The sequence below is a fragment of the Anabrus simplex genome, chromosome 1, assembly GCF_040414725.1.
Source record: "Anabrus simplex isolate iqAnaSimp1 chromosome 1, ASM4041472v1, whole genome shotgun sequence".
NCBI classification, from domain to species: domain Eukaryota; kingdom Metazoa; phylum Arthropoda; class Insecta; order Orthoptera; family Tettigoniidae; genus Anabrus; species Anabrus simplex.
The window spans coordinates 519949460-519972755 of record NC_090265.1 but is presented as its reverse complement, the minus strand read 5'-3'; the positions used below and the strand labels follow the sequence as shown (position 1 = coordinate 519972755).

General features: G+C 41.4%; 1 protein-coding gene across 2 annotated transcripts in view; it reads left to right on the top strand.

Moving 5' to 3' along the window:
* Positions 1-23296, top strand: part of LOC136857064 (cytochrome P450 9e2) — a 65005-nt gene that overhangs the window by 20739 nt on the left and 20970 nt on the right. For both annotated transcript variants that reach the window (XM_068225050.1, XM_068225051.1), the window contains exons 2-4: positions 10894-11289; positions 14162-14302; positions 18684-18886. In XM_068225050.1, coding sequence (XP_068081151.1) covers positions 10902-11289; positions 14162-14302; positions 18684-18886 — 732 coding nt within the window. In that variant the 5' untranslated portion in view covers positions 10894-10901. The remainder of the gene's footprint in view (positions 1-10893; positions 11290-14161; positions 14303-18683; positions 18887-23296) is intronic.

Below are 23296 nucleotides of genomic sequence, written 5' to 3'. Positions count from 1 at the left end.
TCCGTTATCGGAACTTTTATAGATATTAAGGCATGTTGCTAAGATAATCCAGAGGTAGGATTGCCAAGTGATTTAGATTGTTGTGGGACGGAATGAAGTCCATTGATTTGTTTGTAAATATCGCAAAGTTCGCCAGTGGACAAAATAATAATAATCTGTACAAGTGTCGTAGTACATTAAAATTTGGTAACGTGTAAAGGCGTGTTTAATAATAATCTTTGAGAATAAAGGCACGGGCTTAGTTGGATAGTATGATTGCAAATTAAAGAAATTTAAATGTGGAGATCACATGTGCCGTGAATAATTATAATTTGTGCAGTGAATCCGGTTTTAACACTAATTTTTGTTTTAACGTTTTTGGACTCCATAATAATCATAAATATTTGGTAGAAACGAGATAGGCACTTTTATAATATGGTCACGCTATGTTTGAGATCCAGAGGGATTTGAGCCAAAAGTTGAGATTTGGAGTTTTGTGGGACAGAAATCCGGCCCGAAATGAAAGTGAATTGTACTGATGTTGATGAAGAAATAGATGGATCTTAAGGCCCACATAGAGGTTGTATTTATATACCGGTGTATTGAGTGGCAGAATAGAGTCCACACACCGAGGGTTAATTTGTGAAAATGTTTTTGAAGAGTTCCAATGGATAAATGGACTTCAAAATGGAAAAGGAAGGAATAATTTAACACTTGCAGAGATTGGAGGTATTTGCCCAATTGCGAGGTGTTATGGGATTTGAGAATTGTCTTAGGAGCATATGGTCTCCATGAATTAACGGCAGTACGAAAATAAGGTTGCGGATTCGAACACTAGTATGTCCCGACCGATGTGAATTCGGATCTTGGTGATTTCTGTTTGGGAGAGAACGTATGTGACCAAATTATAAAGAGGGGGAATAAAAATATAAGATACTCGAAATAATAATAATAATATTAATAATAATAATAATAATAATATTCCAAGTAAATCATATCTGGATTGATTAGTGCCAAAATAAATAGGAATTGTAAAAGGGGTTATGCGTTAAACATATTAAGAGTGGACTACCGTGCAACAGGCGAAATTAAATTTTTTTAAAATTAATAATAATAATAAATATTTAAAAAACTACTTTTTTGAAGAAGAAGAATTTACTTTTTTTTAAATTTTGGACATAATAATGATGTTTGGAGTTGAAATGAAAAATTTGAGATTTTAACTAATAATAATAATAATAATGATGATGAGAATATTTAAAGAAGGAGAAGAAGAATAATCAAAGAAGCTACTTTTATTTATTTCAGATGAAAATAAAACAAATCGCGAAATGTTGAAATATTATTCCGAGGATGATTACGGGTTACGATAATTATGATCTCCACAAATAATAATAATAATAATAATAATAATAATAATAATAATAATAATTAATAAAATATTTTTTATTTTTTTATTTTTCTTATTATTTCGGATGCTGATGATGGATGATACTAGGGAAGTCAGCTGGCGAATTAACGTAATGATGTCAATTGGTTGTAAATAATAAGTTAAGTTAATATGTGTACAATGAAGGCAAATCCCTACATCTGGACCATTAGGTTAGAGTCCCTTTGTCGTATTCCTTCAACTAACGATTAGCATATCTTGGTTAGGAACCCGGGGAGAGTTTGTAGTTTCCCGGGTTGGTCTCATCTCAATCAAAGTGGAGGCGATAACATGGTCCATGTGATCGCGCCTACTTAGCCAACAGGTATTTGGTACATGATCAAATATGGTCATGGTGTTAACGAAGGTAAATCTGATACCTTCAGATATCAACGGTTCCACCACCCAAATGGAAGGGTGGTCAAAAGTGATAAATATTATGTAATCATTTTTCAGGAATAATTTGCCAAATTACCGGCAAATCAAGGGTCAACAGATTTTGATTGTGTATAAAATTTAATTGGTTTACTTAAATAAAATGCTCCTTTAGCATTTGCAAGGAAACAGTTCCAGGTTCTTGTTCTTGTAGAATAGTAAACCCTTGGTGACCGTTTAAATATCTGTCCCCATTCCTAGGACGGAGCCTTCATAATTTCCCTTTGATCTGAATATATATAATTTATGAGTTTTATGATGAGCCTTAAAGATAAAGATTAGAGTGTCCCGTTCGACCCTGTAGTACTGATTGGATGGCGCCCTTACATTTAGTTTGAGATCTTATATCTCAAAATATTTTTTTATTGTTTATGAGTTGCGATAGATTCGGACCGTAACACTCCCCGAGATAAATGCTGGTTGGGACTCAGGCTTTGAGCGGGTACAATAGTTATAAATTAGAACCTTCCCCTCGGGTAAGTTTGCGGATATAGCTACAGATGTATAAAATTTGTGTCCATTACCTGGGCTGATGTTCTGAGGCACCGCGCCTCCTGTCTTAACACACACTCTCAGTAACTCGACGATCTATAAGACAAGGTAACTTGGAAAAGCCGCAGCTTATATACCCGAGAGGGGGTTCGAGAAGGCTCTGGACTAAATTCGGACACACCCTCTCATTTATTGGGTAAACCAGAAGCTACAAGAAGCCTGTGATTGGCTGAAAAATAATTACAGAAAATTCGTAATTAGTCAGACTCAAAGCTGGTGGGATAAGAAGGAAGTGTTTGCAAACCTTACAGTATCAAAATAAATGAAAGACAAATTCAGTTGAGAAAACCTATAAACACAAAACTGCTTTAGATCACTAATTATTCCGCCTTGCAGCAGAGTGCATGACCTCAGTTTTTTGTAGAGACATCTATGGAGAACAGTTCAAACTTCTTGATGTACACCAAAACCCAAAACAAATAAATCCAGTCAGTTTAGGAAACTTCTAAATAACATATTACTCAGTTATTCCGTAGTGACATCTTTATGCATTAGCTGTTTCAAGATTTGTTCGATAGATAGCGTTCCTTAAGGCGCTTCTTTTAAATGTGCGGGTTTGAGGTGTACACATTGGATCATTCTGAATTTTTTTTAGAAAGAATAGCTAGCTATTTCTACAAAGGCTGTGTAATTTCGTCATACAACGCTGTTAATCCGGAAGATGATATGAGGGCGAGTTTATCAAATATTCGGCCACAAATAAAGGAGATGCAGTAATGCATCAAGCTCATGCTACACATTATTTACACGACCATGTGTTAGTTATGAATCAAAACTTGTAACAGTGTTGGTTACCATGGTACATTCACGCATAGTTTAACTTCATAAAAAAATTACAAACCATCAATATTTTGCTCATATTGTATTTTAATGGTGTTTTCTCGTTGAATTACAGTGGAACCTCGATATCTAGAATCATGTCGGGAACTAAATTTTATTTTGAGTTCTCGAATTTCCGTTTTTGAGCATGTATAGCACATAATTTAATCACATGTTTCTAAGGGTTTGTGCTGAATATATTATTTTTAACAGTTTTTAAAAATATACAAGCAAACTCTATTTTACGTCATCACTTTAATTAAAACCCTTATAATAGCAACTTTTTAGAAGACAGAATACAGAACATACAGTAGTGAAACAAGAAAGACACTTCGGCTAACACCTTTGGAAAACATCCCTTAGTTTCTTCTGTTTGATACTGTTAAACTTTTCTCCTTTAACATTGATTTTTTTTTTTGGCTAGTTGCTTTACGTCGCACCGACACAGATAGGTCTTATGGCGAAGATGGGACAGGGAAAGGATGAGAGTGGGAAGGAAGAGGCCGTGGTCTTAATTAAGGTACAGCCCCAGCATTTGCCTGGTGTGAAAATGGGAAACCACGCAAAACCATTTTCAGTGCTGCCGACAGTGGGGTTTGTACCTACTATCTCCCGAATACTGGATACTGGTCACACTTAAGCGAATGCAGCTATCGAGCTCGGTAACATTGAAATTTATCGTCAATACTACGCTGCCGAGATTCGTAAATGGAGCTTGTCATCCGCGACTTCAGAGGTTGCTTTCGTACGTGACCGGTAATTAATTCACACCCGACAAACAGCGAGGCATCTCCGATTTTCCGATCACTAGATGTTTAAGTTTTTCGGTTCCCGTCATATTAGCTCCCAGGATTACTGTAAACCTTTCTTTACTTGTTAACTGTTGTTCACAAAGCACAAATGCCGTATTGCACAGTTAATGTTGCACAAAATTTGAGTTATAGAATATTTTTTGCTTCAAGGAAAGAAATGTTTGCTTCGAGAAATCGAGAAATTTGTGTAACCGAATATCGATTAACAGAGAAATAAATGCACGTGAAGAATAGGACAAACGTCCGGGAAATTTAAGTTACTTCGAGATATTGAAAATTCGATTATTGGAGGTACGAGATATCGAGATTTGACTGTACATTTCTGTCTTATTTTAATGAAATGTTCCATTTACTGAAGGATAATGTTTAAGATCATTTGGCGGGCTGTGGGATTTTAAAATACACCTTTAGTGTGCCGAAAGTTCAAATAGGTAGCAGCACGCTCGGTTAGCTTGATTTCACAATATTGTATGCGGTCGTGTGTTTAGAGAATGATCCGTTATACTGCTGCTAAGCAAGAGTGAACAATTGGCACATAATTACGTTCCCACTGTCATGCAGCTCGTCAAATAAGGTCTTCCCCTAGAAATACAGACAACGTAGATGATGGATGGGAAACTTCTCAATTTGAGGAGACTGAGGGCGATAGTCGAATATCTTCTACATCATTAGTTGAATTACCGGGCGAGTTGGCCGTGCGGTTAGGGGCGCGTGGCTGTGAGCTTGCATCCGGGAGATAGTGGGTTCGAACCCCATTGTCGTCAGCCCTGAAGATGGTTTTCCGTGGTGTGCAATTTTCACACCAGGCAAATGCTGGGGCTATACCTTATTAAGGCCATGGTCGATTCGTTCCCACTCCTAACCCTTTCCTATCCCATCGTCGCCGTAAGATCTATCTGTGTCGGTGCGACGTAAAGCAAAACAACTTTAGTTGAACTACAATATGCTGATGACAATATAGTTGCAGCTTGATCAGAAGAAGAACTTATGGTCATCTTCACCCTTTGTTGCCTGAATAGTGAAAAATAATAAGTATACTTGATTTTTTCACCTTATTCTAATGGAATATGTTGAAATAGTAAATGCTAATACTTTCAAATCATAATTTTAATTTTTGGTAGTTTTTGGGGCCTGGTACTTTTAAGTACCGTCAGGCATATAGGAGGCTTCATACTTGGGTAGATAAGAATGTTCACATTTTGGAATTATATCACATTTATTGTCTCAAAATATTAGTAGAACATGTTTTTCATACCTAAAACTATTACAAAAATGTAAAAGCAAAATGTAAAGCAAATATGTGTAATAAGAGTGAAGTTTCCTAATATTATTGTTCATATGTAGAACATCTTGCATACATCCTATACAGCTGACACATTATGATACTCTGCAAAGCTGTTCTTTTTTTTTTTCATTGCAGCAAAGAAAAACACTACATGTAGTAAACTTTGAATGGGGTCTTGACTGCACCTTCTTTCTCGAACACACCTCACATCGACCACGGTTTTTTACAAAAACAACTAAATGATTTCCACGATTACTTAGTCTGACATCACTGGGCACAGAATATTCTGTTTTCCTCCTTTTTGGTAGACAAGTTTGCTCTGGTGACTTTGGTGACCTCATAACACGTGAAAGTTTTTTCTGGAAGAGGAATTTCTTCCTGGTTCATCAGTCCTAGGGCCACATTATGCCGGAATGCCATTAGAGGGACTTTTTCATGCAGATTACAGTATATGATGTAGGCATTGACAAAAAATGCTATCTCAATCATTCCCCAAAATAATATATGGCACCATTTTTGGATCGACAGTCTAAACCATATACGCCTCGAAGTCTGTCAGCATGGTCCACTCCACCCATGTGTGCATTGTAGTCTTGCATAACAACCGGGCAATTAACAGTAACATTACTTCCACCCTTCTGTTTCCTAGTAACAGTTGTGGCTTCTGTTCCATGGAAATTAGGCGCTAAGCACACACCTTTACTGTATTTCCATAGAAAAACACTGATGTCCATCGAAGGAAAGCATTACTTTCGGTTTTGGATATGACTAACATGAGACCCTCCATATGGCCTGACGGTACTTCTAAGTACCTCGCCATTTACTAGCTATATATCCACACCAATTGCAAATTTAATCAATTTGAGTATTTTATTGCATTATGGAAGCACACTTACATGTACTAAGATCACTTGCAGGTCGAATGTAACAATAGGAGCTAAGAAATAATCAATCGAAATGTCATTTGTTTACAGTGGTAACACTATGACTACACTCCTAAGAATTAAACGATCTCCCGCGTTTTTCATCAATATCAACCTCAAAAATGAAATATCTCTGTTTCAAGAATTAGTTACTTGAAAGTACCATGAGGAAAATACAAGGGTAGGATTTACTGAATAATTCCAAAGCCATGAAATATGAGCTGGTACTTTAAAGTACCGTCAGGTTTCGCCTCTGCACACAAAAATATTCGTCTTAAACTTATTAAGACACAGGTACTTCACCATCCAATTCCACGGGAAAGACAAAGAAAGATCAGTTCCAGCGTTAACAGAGTGACCCTGCAAGATGTATACACGTTCCCCCACCTGAGTAGCACCCTATCATCGAGATAATGATTCAGAAGTCCAATACAGAGTTAACCGTGCTGGAACATCTTTCGCCCGGCTAAGTTCAAGAATTTTTGACTACCATGACATCTTTGTTGCAACAAAGATCTTTGTATATACTGTAATTTAGTTGTAAATTCTACCTTGCTATGCTATACTGGCCAAGATACAAGATTCATTACAATACTGGAACAATATCACCAGCGATGCTTGACGAAAATACTTCAAATAACACGACAGGACAGATTCACAAATGTCACTGTTAGAAACTATCCTTATAAGACTGGTGTTCCGACGAACAGGTCACGCGATCCACATGCCCAAAAATGGCATTCCCAAACAAATGTTTCACTCTGAGTTTACAATGGGTAAACGTTGTGTTGTAAGTCAAAATAAGTGACGTGATTAAGGCTAGTGTGAGAATCATTAATAATATAAATACTTGAGAATTACATATTAGGCCTTCCCCTAAACTACCATTTCACTCAGCGTCAATAAAATGATTTTAGCCTAGATTGTAGTGACTCATCTCCTGACTTCACATACCGATTTCCATGCGTGTACAGACAGACAGACAGACAGACAGACAGACAGATAGACAGACAGACAGACAGACAGACAGACAGACAGACAGACAGACAGACAGACAGACAGACAGACAGACAGACAGACAGACAGACATTACGGAAAAGTAAAAAGTGCACTTCCTTCTTACTGTGGATATAACCGATACAGAAATACCATGCTTTTCAAATTCTGAGCAATGTACATTATGTATTATACACATAGATATTGACCGGGCGAGTTGGCCGTGCGGTTAGGGCCGCGCAGCTGTGAGCTTGCATCCTGCAGACAGTGGGTTCAAACCCCACTGTCTGCTGCCCTTCAAGATGGTTTACCGTGGGTTCTCATTTTCACACAAGGCAAATGCTGGGGCTGTTCCTTCCCACTCCTAGCCCATCGTCACAATAAACCTATCGTGTCGGTGTGACGTGAAGCAAATTGAAAAAAAAAATCTGTCAAATTAAATACATTTTTGTACTTCTTCCCTCCTTATCCAGATGACCGCGGTTTGCTGCAATCGTTTCTCACACATTTTTCATGGTTTTGTCACATTAGTCATTTCAATGTCTGTTGTATAGTGTTTAATTTTCTTCTCAACTTCGATGATCAGTCTTTCACTGTCAAAATGTCCATTGTGTTCAAGCGTCTAAATGCTACTGTTATTCTGTAATTAGTAGGCGGCTACTTTGCCGGTCGTGCGCGCAGTATTTCATATCACAGAGCGGTCACCGCTCCACTTACAAAATGGAACGTGTTGCGTTTTCAAAACTACGGTAAAAAGTTCTTCGCTTGTGTATTCACACAACTTAATATGACACAAACCGAGCTCGATAGTTGCAGTCGCTTAAGTGCGGTCAGTATCCAGTATTCGGGAGATTACTTGGTTCGAACCCCACTGTCAGCAGGCCTGAAGATTGTTTTCCGTGGTTTCGCATTTTCACACCAGGCAAATGTTGGGGATGCACCTTAATTAAAGCCACGGCCACTTCCTTTCCACACCTAGCCCTTTTCTATCCCATCGTCGCCATAAGAATATCTGTGTCAGTGCAACGTAAAGCCAAACCAAACCAAACCCCATGGCACTACAGCCCTTGAAGCGACCGCTCCTCAGCCCGAAGGCCTGCAGGTTACGAGGTGTTGTGTGGTCAGCACGACGAATCCTCTCGGCCGTTATTCTTGGCTTTTTAGACCGAGGCCGCTATCTCACCCTCACATAGCTCCTCAATTCTAATCAGGTAGGCTGAGTGGACCTCGAACCAGCCCTCAGGTCCAGGTAAAAATCCCTGACCTGGCCGGGAATCGAACCTGGGGGCCTCCAGGTAAGAGGCAGACATGCTACCCCTACACCACGGGGCCGGTTCAACGTAAATCAACTTGTTAAAAAAGGACAAAAATAAAGATGAATGATGCATTCCATTAAAGGGTTTGAATAACAGCGATGGTGAAATGGATTTAAAACCGCCTGTGCACGCTAGTTCTAAATTTGCATACGAGTAGCGCTTTCCACAATATCAGCAACATTGCCCGTGGGTGCAAAGTGAGCTCTACAGCTCTGCAGTCGGGGCTGGTCTCCCACCGTCGGCTGTCCTGAGAATGGTTCTCCGTGGTTTTCCCTTTTCCTTCACTAAGGCGAGTGCTGGGAGAGTTCCTAGTATTGGCCACGACTGCGGACCCCCTCACCTGCGAGCATCTCCTTTGCGGAACCCCTGGCCTGACAGATGGCGCTTCCGTCTATCAGGCCCGCCTTCCCCTTCAGGGACAGAATGCTTATTTGTGTAGTAGTAGTAGTAGTTGTAGCAATAGTAGTTTTCCGAACCTCAAAGTGAAATACACAGATCCTAGTATATTGTTATCTTACATGACTATTTGTGTGACTTAAGTTCATCGGACAAAAAATGAGTCACCCTTGGAGCAATCATTACAAGCATCATTTAATACTCTGTAACTCCGCCTCTGGACTTGATAACCGCCTGGACTTAGGAAGTGAGTCCACAAGCTTGTGTAGGTACGTCGCATCCACGTTAAGCCACTCGCTGAGGTTTTGGCCGCGCATTTCCACCAAATTGCGGGGATGCTGATGCCGGTGTTTAACCCGCTGTTCCAATATATCCCACAGATTTTCAAAATGGGGTTCAATCAGATGATTTTGTAGGCCAATCGAGATCTAATACGGTGGTGGAGTGCTCATAAAACAAGTCACATATGCGTCCAGCTCGATGAACTTTGCTTTTGCCATGTTGTAAATTCGGGGTGACCAATAACCTCTTGCGAGGTGACCGACTCCAAATGTTCCTTGCATGCAGTTCCATTCTCAATGTTCTCTAGTTAACAGATTGAGAAGAGACCTTCATTCACTGACTGCAGTAATTCCTGCCGGGCTTGGAAGCGATTTTGATTCACAAGCCGTAAAACGCGCCTCCAGCCCCTCTCAGTCAGAAATGTTTCCTACTACAACATCGAAGATAATGTTGTGCACACGTGACGGAAATCAGACTGCAAATGTCTGCTTGAATGGAGAAAGACCCAAGTGAAACAGTTCAAATACTTGAGAAGTCTCATCTCGTCAGATAGCAGATGTAAAAAATGACGTCTTCTCTCGTATTACTCAGGCCAAAGAAGCCTTCAATAAGAAGAGAAGTCTACTAACAACAAAGGCTACCTCACTTTCAGTGAGGAAACATTTTACTAAAAGTTTTGTTTGGAGCATTGCAACCTACGCCTCAGAAACCTGGACTCTGTAGAAGAGGGACAAGGCAAGAATAAGAGCTTTCGAAATGAGGTGTTGGCGTCGAATCCTACGAATACCATGGACAAGTAAGGTAACAAATGATGAAGTTTTGAATAGAGTGGAAGAGAAACGCTGATTGTTACCAACTACTGAAAATCGATGGAACAGCTGGGTTGGTCATCTAATGCGACATTCATCCTGATGCATCTCATTGATCGAAGGAAAATGGAGACAAAAAATAGGTCAACCAAGAACAGAATATCTAGATGACAAAAAAAAAAAAAAGAAAGAAGGCGTCGCTACCAGCTAAATAAACAGCTGTCTCAAGAGCGGAAGTCATTGGGAGAAGATAATGCTGCCCACCAACCTTCGGGTTGAGGAGTCAAAGAAGAATTCTGACGTCGTGTTTCGTGGTCAAGTGTAGTACACCACTGCGTGTAGACACATTGAACAGTCCGCTGCGAAACACCAACAAATCCAGCAACTTCACACACCGTATGACCATGGACACGGCTAAACACGGTTGTCCCTTTTTGCCACTCTGTCACATCCTTACATGTTGACGTACACTGTTCATTTGGAACATCAATATCTCACTGATCACTGCTGTCTTATGCTCAATTACAGGCAGTGTGGTTGAGCACGCGAATGTTCGCTACGCCACCCATAAAGGTTAACAATCAATCTGTGCGTGCGCACTAAGGTGACTAACTATCTGTCCGGTGACTTGTATATGTATTTATGTTTTGCAATATTTTGTTCATTTGCCGAAGAAGTAGTAGGTTTGTAATCGGCTTGCAGTAGGCCTACCGATTGACAGGTGGGTGATTTTGGTTTGAGTTTTACTGGACGTTGCTGTAATGCATTTGGCTATATATTTATTTATCTTGTTTTAATAATGTTACATCACAATATTAGATAGTTTGTGTAGACTAAACTAACAGCCATGTTTGTTCCAGATTGAACAATGGACCTGCTGAGCCTGACCCTCACGGACTGGGCGCTCGGAGGTACCCTCCTCCTGTTTGTGCTCTACAAGTACGGGACATGGAACCACGACTATTTCAAAAGAAAAGGCATCAAGAACCCTAAACCTTTGCCCTTCTTGGGATCAATGGCAACCATGGTGTTCAAAGCGAAGCCTTTCGCCTATCTCCTAGAGGATATATGCAAAGAGTTTGAGGAAGAACCTTTTGTAGGAATCTTCCAGTTCCGAGAACCCCTTGTAATGGTGAAAGATCCAGAACTAATCAAACGGATTACTGTCAAAGATTTTGAATTCTTCACAGACCATCGCCAGACAATCACTGAAAATGCCGATTCCTTATTTTCCAAGAACTTGTTTTCCCTCAGAGGTATGTGAACAATCACTGAGAGATTCAATGACCATGCTATCGAGTTTGTATAATTCAATCCTTACAAGTGATTTCCTAGAACGGCTATATGTTAAAACTATGCCCACTATAGTCCTGAAAACGTTTGTCGAATTCAGTACAAATACACCTCAATATCTTTGATCTGAAATTCTTCCGACTATTTGTGACAATAATGGCTATTCGTTTATTACTTCCTTTGTCAGCCAGACAATGCACCGCTTCATGTGGCCAGAGAAAGAGTTTCTCTTTAAAGTGGGCAAATAATTTCGTCGTGAGCGGATGCAGAGAAGGCTTTGGTTTCAAGTGGCCACGGTTTGACCGTGGCCCGACAACTCTGCACTCCGACCGACCAACCGAGCAGAGGACTGGTGCCCAAGACTCTACCGTGGCTCTAAATCTCTGCATTCGGGAGACGTGTAGGGGCAGATCCCCGCCGTCCGCTGTGCGGAGAATGGTTTCCATGGTTTTCCATTATCCTGCACTAAGGCGAATACTGGGAAAGTTTCTAGTTTATTGAATTCACTATTCCTCCTTTATTTGACTAGCTCGTGTTCTGAAGCTCAATACGATTTATTATTCCTTACGAAGAATGTAATTTTATCTTTCGTAATTTAAGCAATTATGCACAAAGCAAGTAAGGAATACAAAATATATAGTGAGCTACAGATCACCGCCAATTAAATAAAAGAATATTTGTGGAAGAATTCTTTTAATATTATTTTAGCCTTCGAACGAAGGGAGCTCAAGGAAATGTGTTCTAAAACAACTTTCAAATTGTTGTGAGTTGTTGTGAATATACAGAGGAATGTGTTTGAACAAACACCAAAAAAAAAAAAAACAGTCACCAAATCAGAGAAATTCACCAGACGCGATTAAAATCCTCAGCTCTGTTTCTGATTCTCAGTGTTGACAATTCAGACAAGGAGTCGGATAAAACTGAAACTTTCATTAATTGGACATATTTTCTTATCCATAGCATTTGCAGTTTTATTGTACCGTTGTTACCTACAGATCTGAAGTACCGGTATGAGATAGCATTATCAAGTTCCCTTTGCAGAAGACCTGATAACATATTTCTGACGATGTATACATCAGTATGCATCAATGCCCCAGACGTATCACTGATGCCCTACCCATGCAAGAAGAATACAATGACATTTCCAAAGCGTAATATTGTTAAAACGGTGATTATTATTTTGTGGCGGTACGCACATCTTTTCATAAGTTGGCGTTCGTTAAACGCAATTTATTGTCAGCAACATGTTATTAGACATATTCCAGTAGCTGCTTCTGTGTTTACGAACTGATTACTGATAAACTGATACACTGTTTTCCTGTTTCATAGGCAGTATAGATTGGTACACAAACAAAAGTAGGGAACTGTACTCATTTCGAATATCAGTGCATCACTGCTCTGAAACAAGCAGCATTCGGGTGAGTTTTGAAAGTCTAGGTTTAACTAGTACAAAAATTGTTCCAAATGAGTAAAAAAAAGTAGTTACTTAATGACAATAATAATTTCGTGTAGCTATTTCTAGCCGAGTGCAGCCTTTGTGAGGCTGACCCTCTGATGAGGGTGGGCGGCATCTGCCACGTATAGGTAAAAAGCAAAGCAAAGTAAATTCATCTCCGTACAGGCCATGAAGACCCTTGGAGGGGTGGAAGGTAAAGGCTTCCATTATCCGTAACCTCGGCACTTGATGGGGTAGAGTGGTTAGCTCTACGCCCGGCCGCCTTTGCCCCCAGGAATTAACCTGGTACTCATTTTTGGGGTAGGATGAGTGAACCTCAGGGCCATGTGCACCTCCGGAAGTGGAAATCTCGTTTCTTAAATTTTACGACTTCCTGACGGGGATTCGAACCCACGTCCTTCCGGGCGAACTGAGCACGCCTTTACCGCCTCGGCCAGGCAGCCCCTACCACGTATATGTAACTGCATGTTATTGTGGCGCAGAATAGTGTGATGTGTGAGTTGCAGGGATGTTGGGGACAGCACAAATACCCAGTCTCCGAGCCAATGGAATTAACCATTTAAGGTTAAATTCTCCGACCCAGCCGTGAATCGAATCCGGGACCCTCTGTATCAAAGGGCAGCACGCTAACCATTTAACCATGGAGCCGGACATTAGAATGAATAAGAAAATAGCAGAGTGAAGAGGTTCACCAAACCAAGGCCTAACGTCCATGTGCTGGAAATCATACAGATTCCAGTGACAAGCTCGAATGTACAGGCAAGAATAGAATGACCACACTTCACCAAGGTCATAACTAGAAAAAACGATTGCTCTGAGGTCATTAATCTGCAATCGATACCTAACAGGAGGCCGGCTCCATGGCTAAATGATTAGCGTGCTGGCCTTTGGTCACAGGGGTCCCGGGTTCGATTCCCGGCAGGGTAGGGAATTTTAACCATAATTGGTTAATTTCGCTGGCACGGGGGATAGGTGTATGTGTCGTCTTCAATCATAATTTCAACCTCTTCACGACGCGCAGGTCGCCTACGAGAGTCAACTCAAAGACCTGCATCTGGCGAGAAGAACTTGTCCTCGGACAGTCCCGGCACTACAAGCCATACGTCATTTCATTTCACCTAATGGAAGAAGAGTTCTAGAGACGACGAGGGTGTACCGGAGGATATGTTAAAAGTGTAGAATTTATTGTAATTATTATTAATAATATATTAATGATGAGTACCTGCTCCATTTTTTCCAGAAAGAAAGTACTGCGTTAGAGTTATAGTAAGCCAGCCATTCCACCGTCATTGCCCCGTGGTAGCCCCGGCCTCCCAAAAATCTATCTACACAAGAAAGGAATTAGAGTAGAGTATCACAGTTTATCTTATTTCTTCTAGGAGAAAAATGGCGAGACATGAGGGCTACTCTAAGTCCAGCCTTCACATCCAGCAAAATGAAGAACATGTTTCACTTTATGAACCAGTGCGGGCAACAGCTTGGAGATTATCTTCACAAGGAGATTAGCAAACAGCAACCAGGTAAGAAAATTCTTTCAGCTACGTGCCTAACTACAAGATGTTTTTTTTTCCTAGTGATTCACCACACTATCATATCGAAGGATTCCGGCGGCAGAAGGAAGGGAAAGGGCTAGGATTGGGAAAGTAGCGGCCGTGACCTTAATTAAGGTGCCCGGTGTGAAAATGGGAAACCACGGAAAACCTCATTTAGGGTTGCCGATGGTGAGATTCGAGCACACCACCTCCCGAGTGCAAGTTCGCAGCTACGCGACCCTAACCGCACGGCCAGCTCTGTCGGTTCATTATAAATTTATCTATTAGTATGCTAGTATAGGCCTACCAATTTCTGTTCTCCCTACACTATACGTTATTTTTAATAAAAATGTACTCCAACGTCTCCCAACCTTCACCTCGCAGTATATCTCAACCAACCAACATGGTTTCCTACCAGGTGGTTCCTATCTAACAAACCTGGCCACTCTACGTATTTCGAAGATTTCGATTATGTAGAATACACCTAAACTCTCCGAACGATTCAATATGTACGGCAGTCTTCTGACTCTTCTTGCTGACTTCCTACAAAACCATTGGCAGAGAGTAGTAATATCAGGCACATCATCCTCATGGTTAGCAGTCACCCCCGGTGTCCCACAAGGCATTGTTCTTGGCCCTTTGCTATTTCCCTTGTTTCTTGACGATCCATCCACAAAACTCAACGAAACAGCAAATGTCCGACCTTTTGCTGACATTTATGGTGATCAGGAAGTCAGCAGATGCAGCTCTTGTACACTCCTCACTCAAAATCCACTCGAACTGGTGCTGCACTTGAAAACTTCAACCCAGTCCGGGGAAATGCTGCCACTTGATCGCATCTCTACGCAAATCTCCTCATATTAACTACTCGACAAATCCATCAACTTACGTGTTATATTCGATACCAAATTACAATTCAAGATCTACATACAAGTATAATATACAGCCTAGAACATGAAATTACTAGATATTCTCTACCGTTTCCAGAAATCTCCGATACCACTGCTCTTTGCCTCTTCTTCGTCACGATTATTCAACCTCTCTTGACCTACTACTCTCCGATTTTAACAACAACCCCCAACCAGTAGTAACTAGGTTCGTTTGACAGAGCAGTGCGATTCCTTGCTGCAATTGTAAGAAACGAAACCCGAAGCTCAGAAATCATTGTATGCAGCATTGTATTAAATGTGTCACCGCTGCACATTAGGTGACAGGTAGCCGATCTGAGTTACCTCCACAATATGTTAAGTAGATATTTCCGCTCTGAATATCTTGTGTCACTGTTCTCTCTCTCTCCAGTTTCCTTTCCACTTCATCAGAATCAAAGATCTTCTCCACATTACTCACACTAAGCGCACCATAATACAGCAAACCTGTCTAATCCGTTTCCCAACCCTCTTTAACCATTTTATTACCTGAAGGGACACAAGCTTGATAAATCGTCAACTAAAGTAATATAAATAAGTTAACGTGAAGTGTGTTTTGCCGCCATTCTGACTTGCGACGACTTAGCTGTGAACGTGGACATCCTTATGGATTTAGACTTGGACAGTTATTATTTATCTGTCATGTTTGTTATATTTTATTATGAGAGCTTACATTTGTTAATTTGTGCGTTGACACCACAAGTGAGTGAGGCTGGGTGTAGCTGTATCTTGTGCTTTGCGAATAAATAAATAAATAAATAAATAAATAAATAAATAAATAAATAAATAAATAAATAAATAAATAAATAAATAAATAAATAAATAAATAAATTAACCTGAGTTCGATTTCTGGTTCTGCCATTGTGATTTGAGGAACTCAGCCTCAGGGAATACAGTTGGTTAGAGAAGATGTTCAAATCCTGTTCTAGACTTTGTTCTTCTTCTTATTCCTGGACTTCTCCCAATTTCCTGGAATTAGCACAGTCCAAGGGTTTAGCCCAGTTTAACGACCGAATGCGTTTCCTGACGCCAAACCTATGTGTAGAGAAATATTCGTTGCTGCGTGTTGTAATATGATGTTTTGCGTATAAATTGAGGTGCGTATTAAGAGGAACATAAAAACCCAGCACTCGAGTTAAAGGAATTAGCCTAATCAATGTTAAAATCTTCGACCCGGCAGGGAATCGAACTCGGGGTCATCTGAACCGAAGGCCAGTACGCTGACCATTCGGCCAAGGAGCCGGACAAACTAAACTCAGCTTATCCGAGTTGTTTCTGTGATCGTTGGAGCCTCGCAGGCTGATTTTTCTTTGGCCTGGTGTTTAAGGCCGCATGCCCTTACTGACGGCACGTGATTTTTAAGTTGAAATTCTCAGCCCAAAATCGAACGGGATTGGAACTCCAACCTTCCGAGCGGGAAGCCAGCAGTCAAGTAATCATCTAATCACGTTAGCCCAGTCCTATTCTCGACTTACCTTAAAGTAATATTCCATCAGCTCTTCACTTCAACTGAATAACAATGCTGCGATGGTACCTAAAAGATGGGCCCATATTGAGGACTTAGTGTGAACATAACATAACATGAGTACAAATCTTAAAATTTCACGGGAGACAAAATAACATTCTTATAAGAGTGTTGATAGTTCACGTATGAATGAAAGAAGATGTATTATTTCTCTAAGATACAGATTATCACATAAAGGACATATTATTTTTATAAAACGTGTTAAAATGTTATTTAAACATAAGAAAATAAATTATTGTCCGCCTCTGTGGTGTAGTGGTTAGTGTGATTAGCTGCCACCCCCGGAGGTCTGGGTTCGATTCCCGGCTCTGCCACGAAATTTGAAAAGTGGTCCACGGGGTCCACTCAGCCTCGGGAGGTCAACTAAGTAGAGGAGGGTTCGATTCCCTCCTCAGCCATCCTTTCCGTGGTTTCCCACGTCCCTTCCAGGCAAATGCCGGGATGGTACCTAACTTAAGGCCACGGGCGCTTCCTTCCCCCTTTCTTGTCTATCCCTTTCAGTCTTCCCATCCCCTCACAAGGCCCCTGTTCAGCATAGCAGGTGAGGCCACCTGAGCGAGGTACTGGTCCTCCTCCCCAGCTGTATCCCCCGACCCAAAGTCTCACGCTCCAGGACACTGCCCTTGAGGCGATAAAAGTGGGATTCCTCACTGAGTCCGAGGGCAAGACTAACCCTGCGGGGTAAGCAGATTAAGAAAGAAATACATTAATTACGTTAATAAGTCGTCACCAATAAAGAAAAATATGTTACACAAATGTTACTTGACTTTACAAGGAAATACTTTTTTTCGCTAACTATCTTCTTACACAAAGGGTGTTCGAAAACAACGTGAACCCAGTATACGAGCGTTAGAGTGTTGGTCAGACTGATAAATAATTTGAAATAAATAATTCGATATCTCGCATCGCTGTCATTTTATCAGCTGCTGAAGTTAGCCAATCAGATCACTTCGCGGGCGAATTCAAATGGGCTTTGCGAGGCGGTGTTGCTAAATCTGTACGTGGCTTACTACCGCCATCAGAGCACCAGTTGAAGAATGAAACTCACCAGGGGAGGGGCTTAAGTACACATCTCCGACCTGACAGGACCACGCCGAAGCAAGAACGCCGCGGTGACACTGGTTGAAACCAACGGTGTGTTTGATGCTGGTTTCTCGGCATGGCTCTAAAGCCCTTCTTAAGTCACGTCCAGATTTTGCAACACCGGCGCGTAAGGCACATTTGCATTCGCCCGCAAAGCGATATGATTGGCTAAATTGAGCAGCTAATATAATCACAACGGTGCGAAATAATGAATCATTTCTTTCAAATTATTTATCAGCATGACCAACCCTGTAACACTCATATACCCGGTTCAAGTTGTTCCGACCATCCTGTATAACACAGCTCATAACAACTCACTCCATCCCTGCGCGTTGCTCACTCGGCAAAGGTCGTCTATCTCCGCTTTTGAATTTCAGTCAAGTACACTAGGGAGCGGTCTATAATAGTATCGGGTGGGTAAGGGTACAATACATACGTTTGTTTCACATTAAAATATCGAAGTTCTGTTCACTACAACATTCTTAACAAACAATAAATTATCCATATTTCACACGACATATACCATCATGTTTTTTGCTAACCATTCTATACACAAGACTGTTTCGAACTGAGTTACAACCTTTCGTCACCAAAAAGAAGAGTGAATTTCCTGTCGATTCCTGTGATAACCCTAAATATTAATTTTATATCTCCATTAGTTTCACACTAAGCGCTCGATAGTGTACCATCTCTCCGGCAGTTTTTTAAATTCCACCTCTGTGAATTGCGGTGATGGTGATTCACCTCATAGCACTTTCTCGTCCATGACATACGCGATTTTCCTTTCACATTTTATAGGCTTTAATTCTATTACATTTGCCTTCTCCTGTTCCAGGTAAGCCATTCGTTCTGGAGATGAAGGACCTCTTCACGCGCTTCACCAATGATGTCATCGCTACGTCAGCTTTTGGAGTGCAAGTGGACTCTCTGACGGAGAAAAATAACCATTTTTATACCATGGGCAAGGCAGTCACCAACTTTGCTGGAATCAAACACTTAAAATTTTTGGGATTCATGTTGTTCCCGAAAGTGATGGAGGTAAGGATCCCCACTGTAGAGATGGGCACTACAGAGTTAAAACCACTATCGACTAATCGGGCTACTGAATAGGACCTTCGAACTATCGACTGAACAGTCGAATGTGTTTACATAACAAATGTAATCAGTTGTTCCATGTGAAATCATTCCACTATATCTGGTCGAAATTTTCCATAACAAAAGTGGACAGTAATATTTATATGAATTCTATTTTTTAAACGTAACTGACCAATCATGAAATCACTAGAACAAAATAAATGTTATATTGAGTGACTTACAAATTAATTCAAACGGACACATTAGTACCCGAGAAGTGCATTCCACTCAACATTAGGAATGCGAAGGTGCATCATCCAGAGATCCAAGGTTCGTATCATGTCAATGACAGCGGCTATCTTTAGTGGAGTTTTCCACGGGCCTGTCTGCACGCTCTCCTGGAAAATGTCGCGATAGTGCTATACCTTGGGCACGTACTTCAATCCTGGACTTACAGTTGCACACACACACACACCATCCAAAACCCCATACTTACACAGGTTATCAGACGATTTACGCACTCATCCGTACACGAGGCTAATAAACAGAACTGCCCCTAATATGAAACATCTAACGAATGGCCTTTCTTAACAGGTGCTAACAGGACAGGGAAAACATGTAGACACAACAAAGAGATTCTATGCTCGAACAATGTTAACAATAATAAGAACAACTTCTGTTGCTTTAGCACACAATATGTCTACCAGGATATATGAGAACAGCCAAACACACTACCATTTTTCCAGATTTATTGTTATAGTTATGCCTTATTTAAGAATAACATAACACAAACAAATATACAGTGAAAGCAGATAACGCATATTAAGATACTGAAAACACTGGATAGCAAATGGGGCTAGTCGCAGTGATGGCAGTGAGACTGAATTTACTCGACTTGTTTTGTAAAGTAGTCGACAGAAACTAGCAACTAATTCAATATTATTTGTCGATAGTGCACATATCTATACTACTGAAAGACTTGATGCTAGTAAAATGTGATCTTTTAGATGGGGCATATGCCATACTCCGTGTACATTACTTGCCCTTTAACTGTAAATAAAATCTATCTTTTTTCAAATTGTTATTCACTTTAAAACGTAGATACTTTGCTGTTTAACCTGGTGACATATCTTTTAATTTTCATCGAAATATATGTTCGTAAATGTCCTTGTGTATCACTTGCTACGCTCATTTGTGTCTTATGACTCCTACTCATTTTTTGTAACTTTCATTTTCACATACAAGTTTTCACCTCAGTTCGAAAGGATGAAGATAATTGCATGAAATATTGTACTGCAGTACCTTGTATTTGTGTGGAATTTGAACAACATGCTCTATGTTGTGTTCTTTTACAGAAGAATTTAAACTTTTAACATGATAATAACGTAAAAATAAGAATAATATTGGTATGGAAGATAACGGATAACAAAAAATACCCCAAAGAAATATCCTAGATCCTCTTGAGTAAGTTCTTGTTATACAATGATGAGCAATTGAATGAGAGATAGGTACCGTTTTGGCAAAATTGTGCTGTGGTCGGCCCGAAAAAATGTAATAGTATGGCATAGTACGTGACTGCGATGTCGTCAGACCTCGTACTGTCCGTGTGAGTAACAGCTGATGACAGGATGGGCAAGATCTATGGGTCAATTTTAATTCAGGATGACCCAATTATTACACTCACTCTCACACACACACACACACACACACACACACACACACACACACACACACACACACACACACACACACACACACACACACACACAAACACACACATGAAATATATTCAATCATGAATATACACTCAACTAATTGCTGTCTATTTACAAAGTCTCTGTCCTCTCCCCAGTAGGTAGTCCGGCTCGCTGGTAGTATCTGAGACAGGCGATAATCCTGATTGACCGATAACCGTACTTTCACTTTCGCTCGCAAGTCCAGTCACCCCGCTCAATAGCTGCACGCGGTCAGATACGAACACAAGTCTGCAGGCCATCACAACACACAACACTGTTCTTTGGCTCGACTCCAGAGTTAATTTCAACATTTACACAGTCAACTACCTTGGCCGCTCCACACAGTGAACTACTTAACACTGACGACTGAACAGCGGTCATACAACAGCAGCCACTCACTCTACTCACACCAAATGTTTCACAAACAGACTCAGATTGATATACAGTCCACGGTAGTACACTCACAGTACTCCAAGGTAGTATACAAACAGTACTCCGTTCAGAACACGACGACACGCCAGCATTACTGCCACCTCCGTTAGGCTATCCACTATCTGTTAGTGGCTATCCTCCTTTTTAAATCCTGATAATGGAGTGCTAGTATCTTTCCGGTGCGGCTAGAGAGGGAAGTTTATGGTTTCCCGTTCCCGAAATCCCATGGGGAAATCAGGCGAAGAGGAGATACCATGACATGTCCTCGGGCTGGCTCGGAGGGGGCCTGGCTTCCTCATCCCATCCAGGAAATACCGAAAGGGACAACGACAAGGTTGCCACGTAACATTAAATAATTAACGCATAGTCTAAAAATGGGACGACATGGAAAAATATGTTCGAGATACTGACGGTTGAGTTCGAACCCACCATCTTTTCAATACAAGCTCACAGTTACACGGCCTGTACCGCAAACTCATTAGGTGTAATTAACATGTATGTACTGCATGTTGTACAGTATGTGTGTATTTTCTTCCAGGATATTGATATTAAATTTGGAGTTACATAGACAATAGTAGCATAACTGGAGAGTTCGGCGGCCGCTACCGCCATCGGCCCTCCGCAGAGGCCTCCTCCTCCTCCTCCCCTCCTCCTCCTAAGGCTCTCGGGAGAGGCCTCCTCCTCCTCCTCCTCAGGCCCTCCTCACAGGCCTCCTTCTCCTCCTCGACCTCCTCCTCTTCTTCACGCTCTCGGGAGAGACCTTCTACACACGCTGGCTAAGAGCACGACCCTAACCTCACATCAGCCATCTTGGAGGTGCTTAACCTAACTTTTAACGCACAAGACAGCAAGCCGAAACTAATGGAAGGGCCTAACCTCAGTTTTACGACTGGATGCCCTTCCCGGCGCCAATTGCACAAGATGACTGCTGCTCTTATGAGACGACCTAGGGACGCTTGCGCAAGATAGCGGTTGCAAGATGGCTGCCATACATAGGCTTTTATGAGCCTCCCTAGGGATGCTTGCGCAAGATGGTGGTTACAAGATGGCGACTATCTAATTCTACAAGATGGTGGCTGCCCTTATGAGATGCCCTAGGGATGCTTGCGCAAGATGGTGGCTATACACAGCTCCTTATTGGACGCCTTAAGGGCGCCTGCGCAAGATGGCTGCTATACATAGGCTCTTATGAGATGCCCTAGGGATGCTTGCGCAAGATGGTAGGCACAAGATGGCGGCTATACATAGCCTGTTATGAGACCCCCTAGGGATGCTTGCGCAGGATGGCAACTATGCAAGATGGCGGCTATCGATTCTACAAGATGGCGACTATACATGGCTTCTTATGAGAGGCTTAAGGGTGCTTGCACAAGATGGCTGCTGCTCTTATGAGACGCCCTAGGGATGCTTACGCAAGATGGTGGCTACGATATGGCGGCTATACATAGCTTCTTATGAGACGGCTTAAGGGTGCTTGCAGAAGATGGGTGCTGCTCTTATGAGACACCCTAGGGATGCTTGCGCAAGATGGCGGATGCAGGATGGCGGCTATATACAGCTCCTTATTGGAGGGATGCTTGCGCAACATGGTAGCCACAAGGTGGCGGCTATATATAGGCTCTTATGAGACTCCCTAGGGATGCTTGCGCATGATGGTGGTCCCGAGATGGCGGCAATACATAGTTTTTTATGAGACGGCTTAAGGGCGCTTGCACAAGATGGCTGCTATACATAGGCGCTTATGAGACACCCTAGGGATGCCCGCACTAGATGGCAGCGACAAGATGGCGGCTATACACAGCTCCTTATGAGAAGGCCTAGAGGTGCTCGCACAGGGTGGCTGCTATACATAGGCTCTTATGAGACATCCTAGGGATGCTTGGGCAAGATGGCGGCTATACACAGGCTCTTATGAAGAAAGCTAGCTTAGAGGCCATGCATGAGGTGGCAGCCTTGAGGTTTAGCACCGTGAAGATCTTGACATGTGTTTGTGCTGCTATTTTAATATGACCTATGTGCACGAACTTAAAGCACAAAGAATAGCTATATTTAAGAAAATTTGTGAACATAGAGCAGTAAGATTAACGATGCAGCAGTATGAATAGCTAGGTTTAAAAGCGTGTACACATCACCTATCGATGATGCATGCATGAACTATCGTACTAAACTTCTTCCACTAGAGCGTGTAACAATCGCTTGTGTGTGC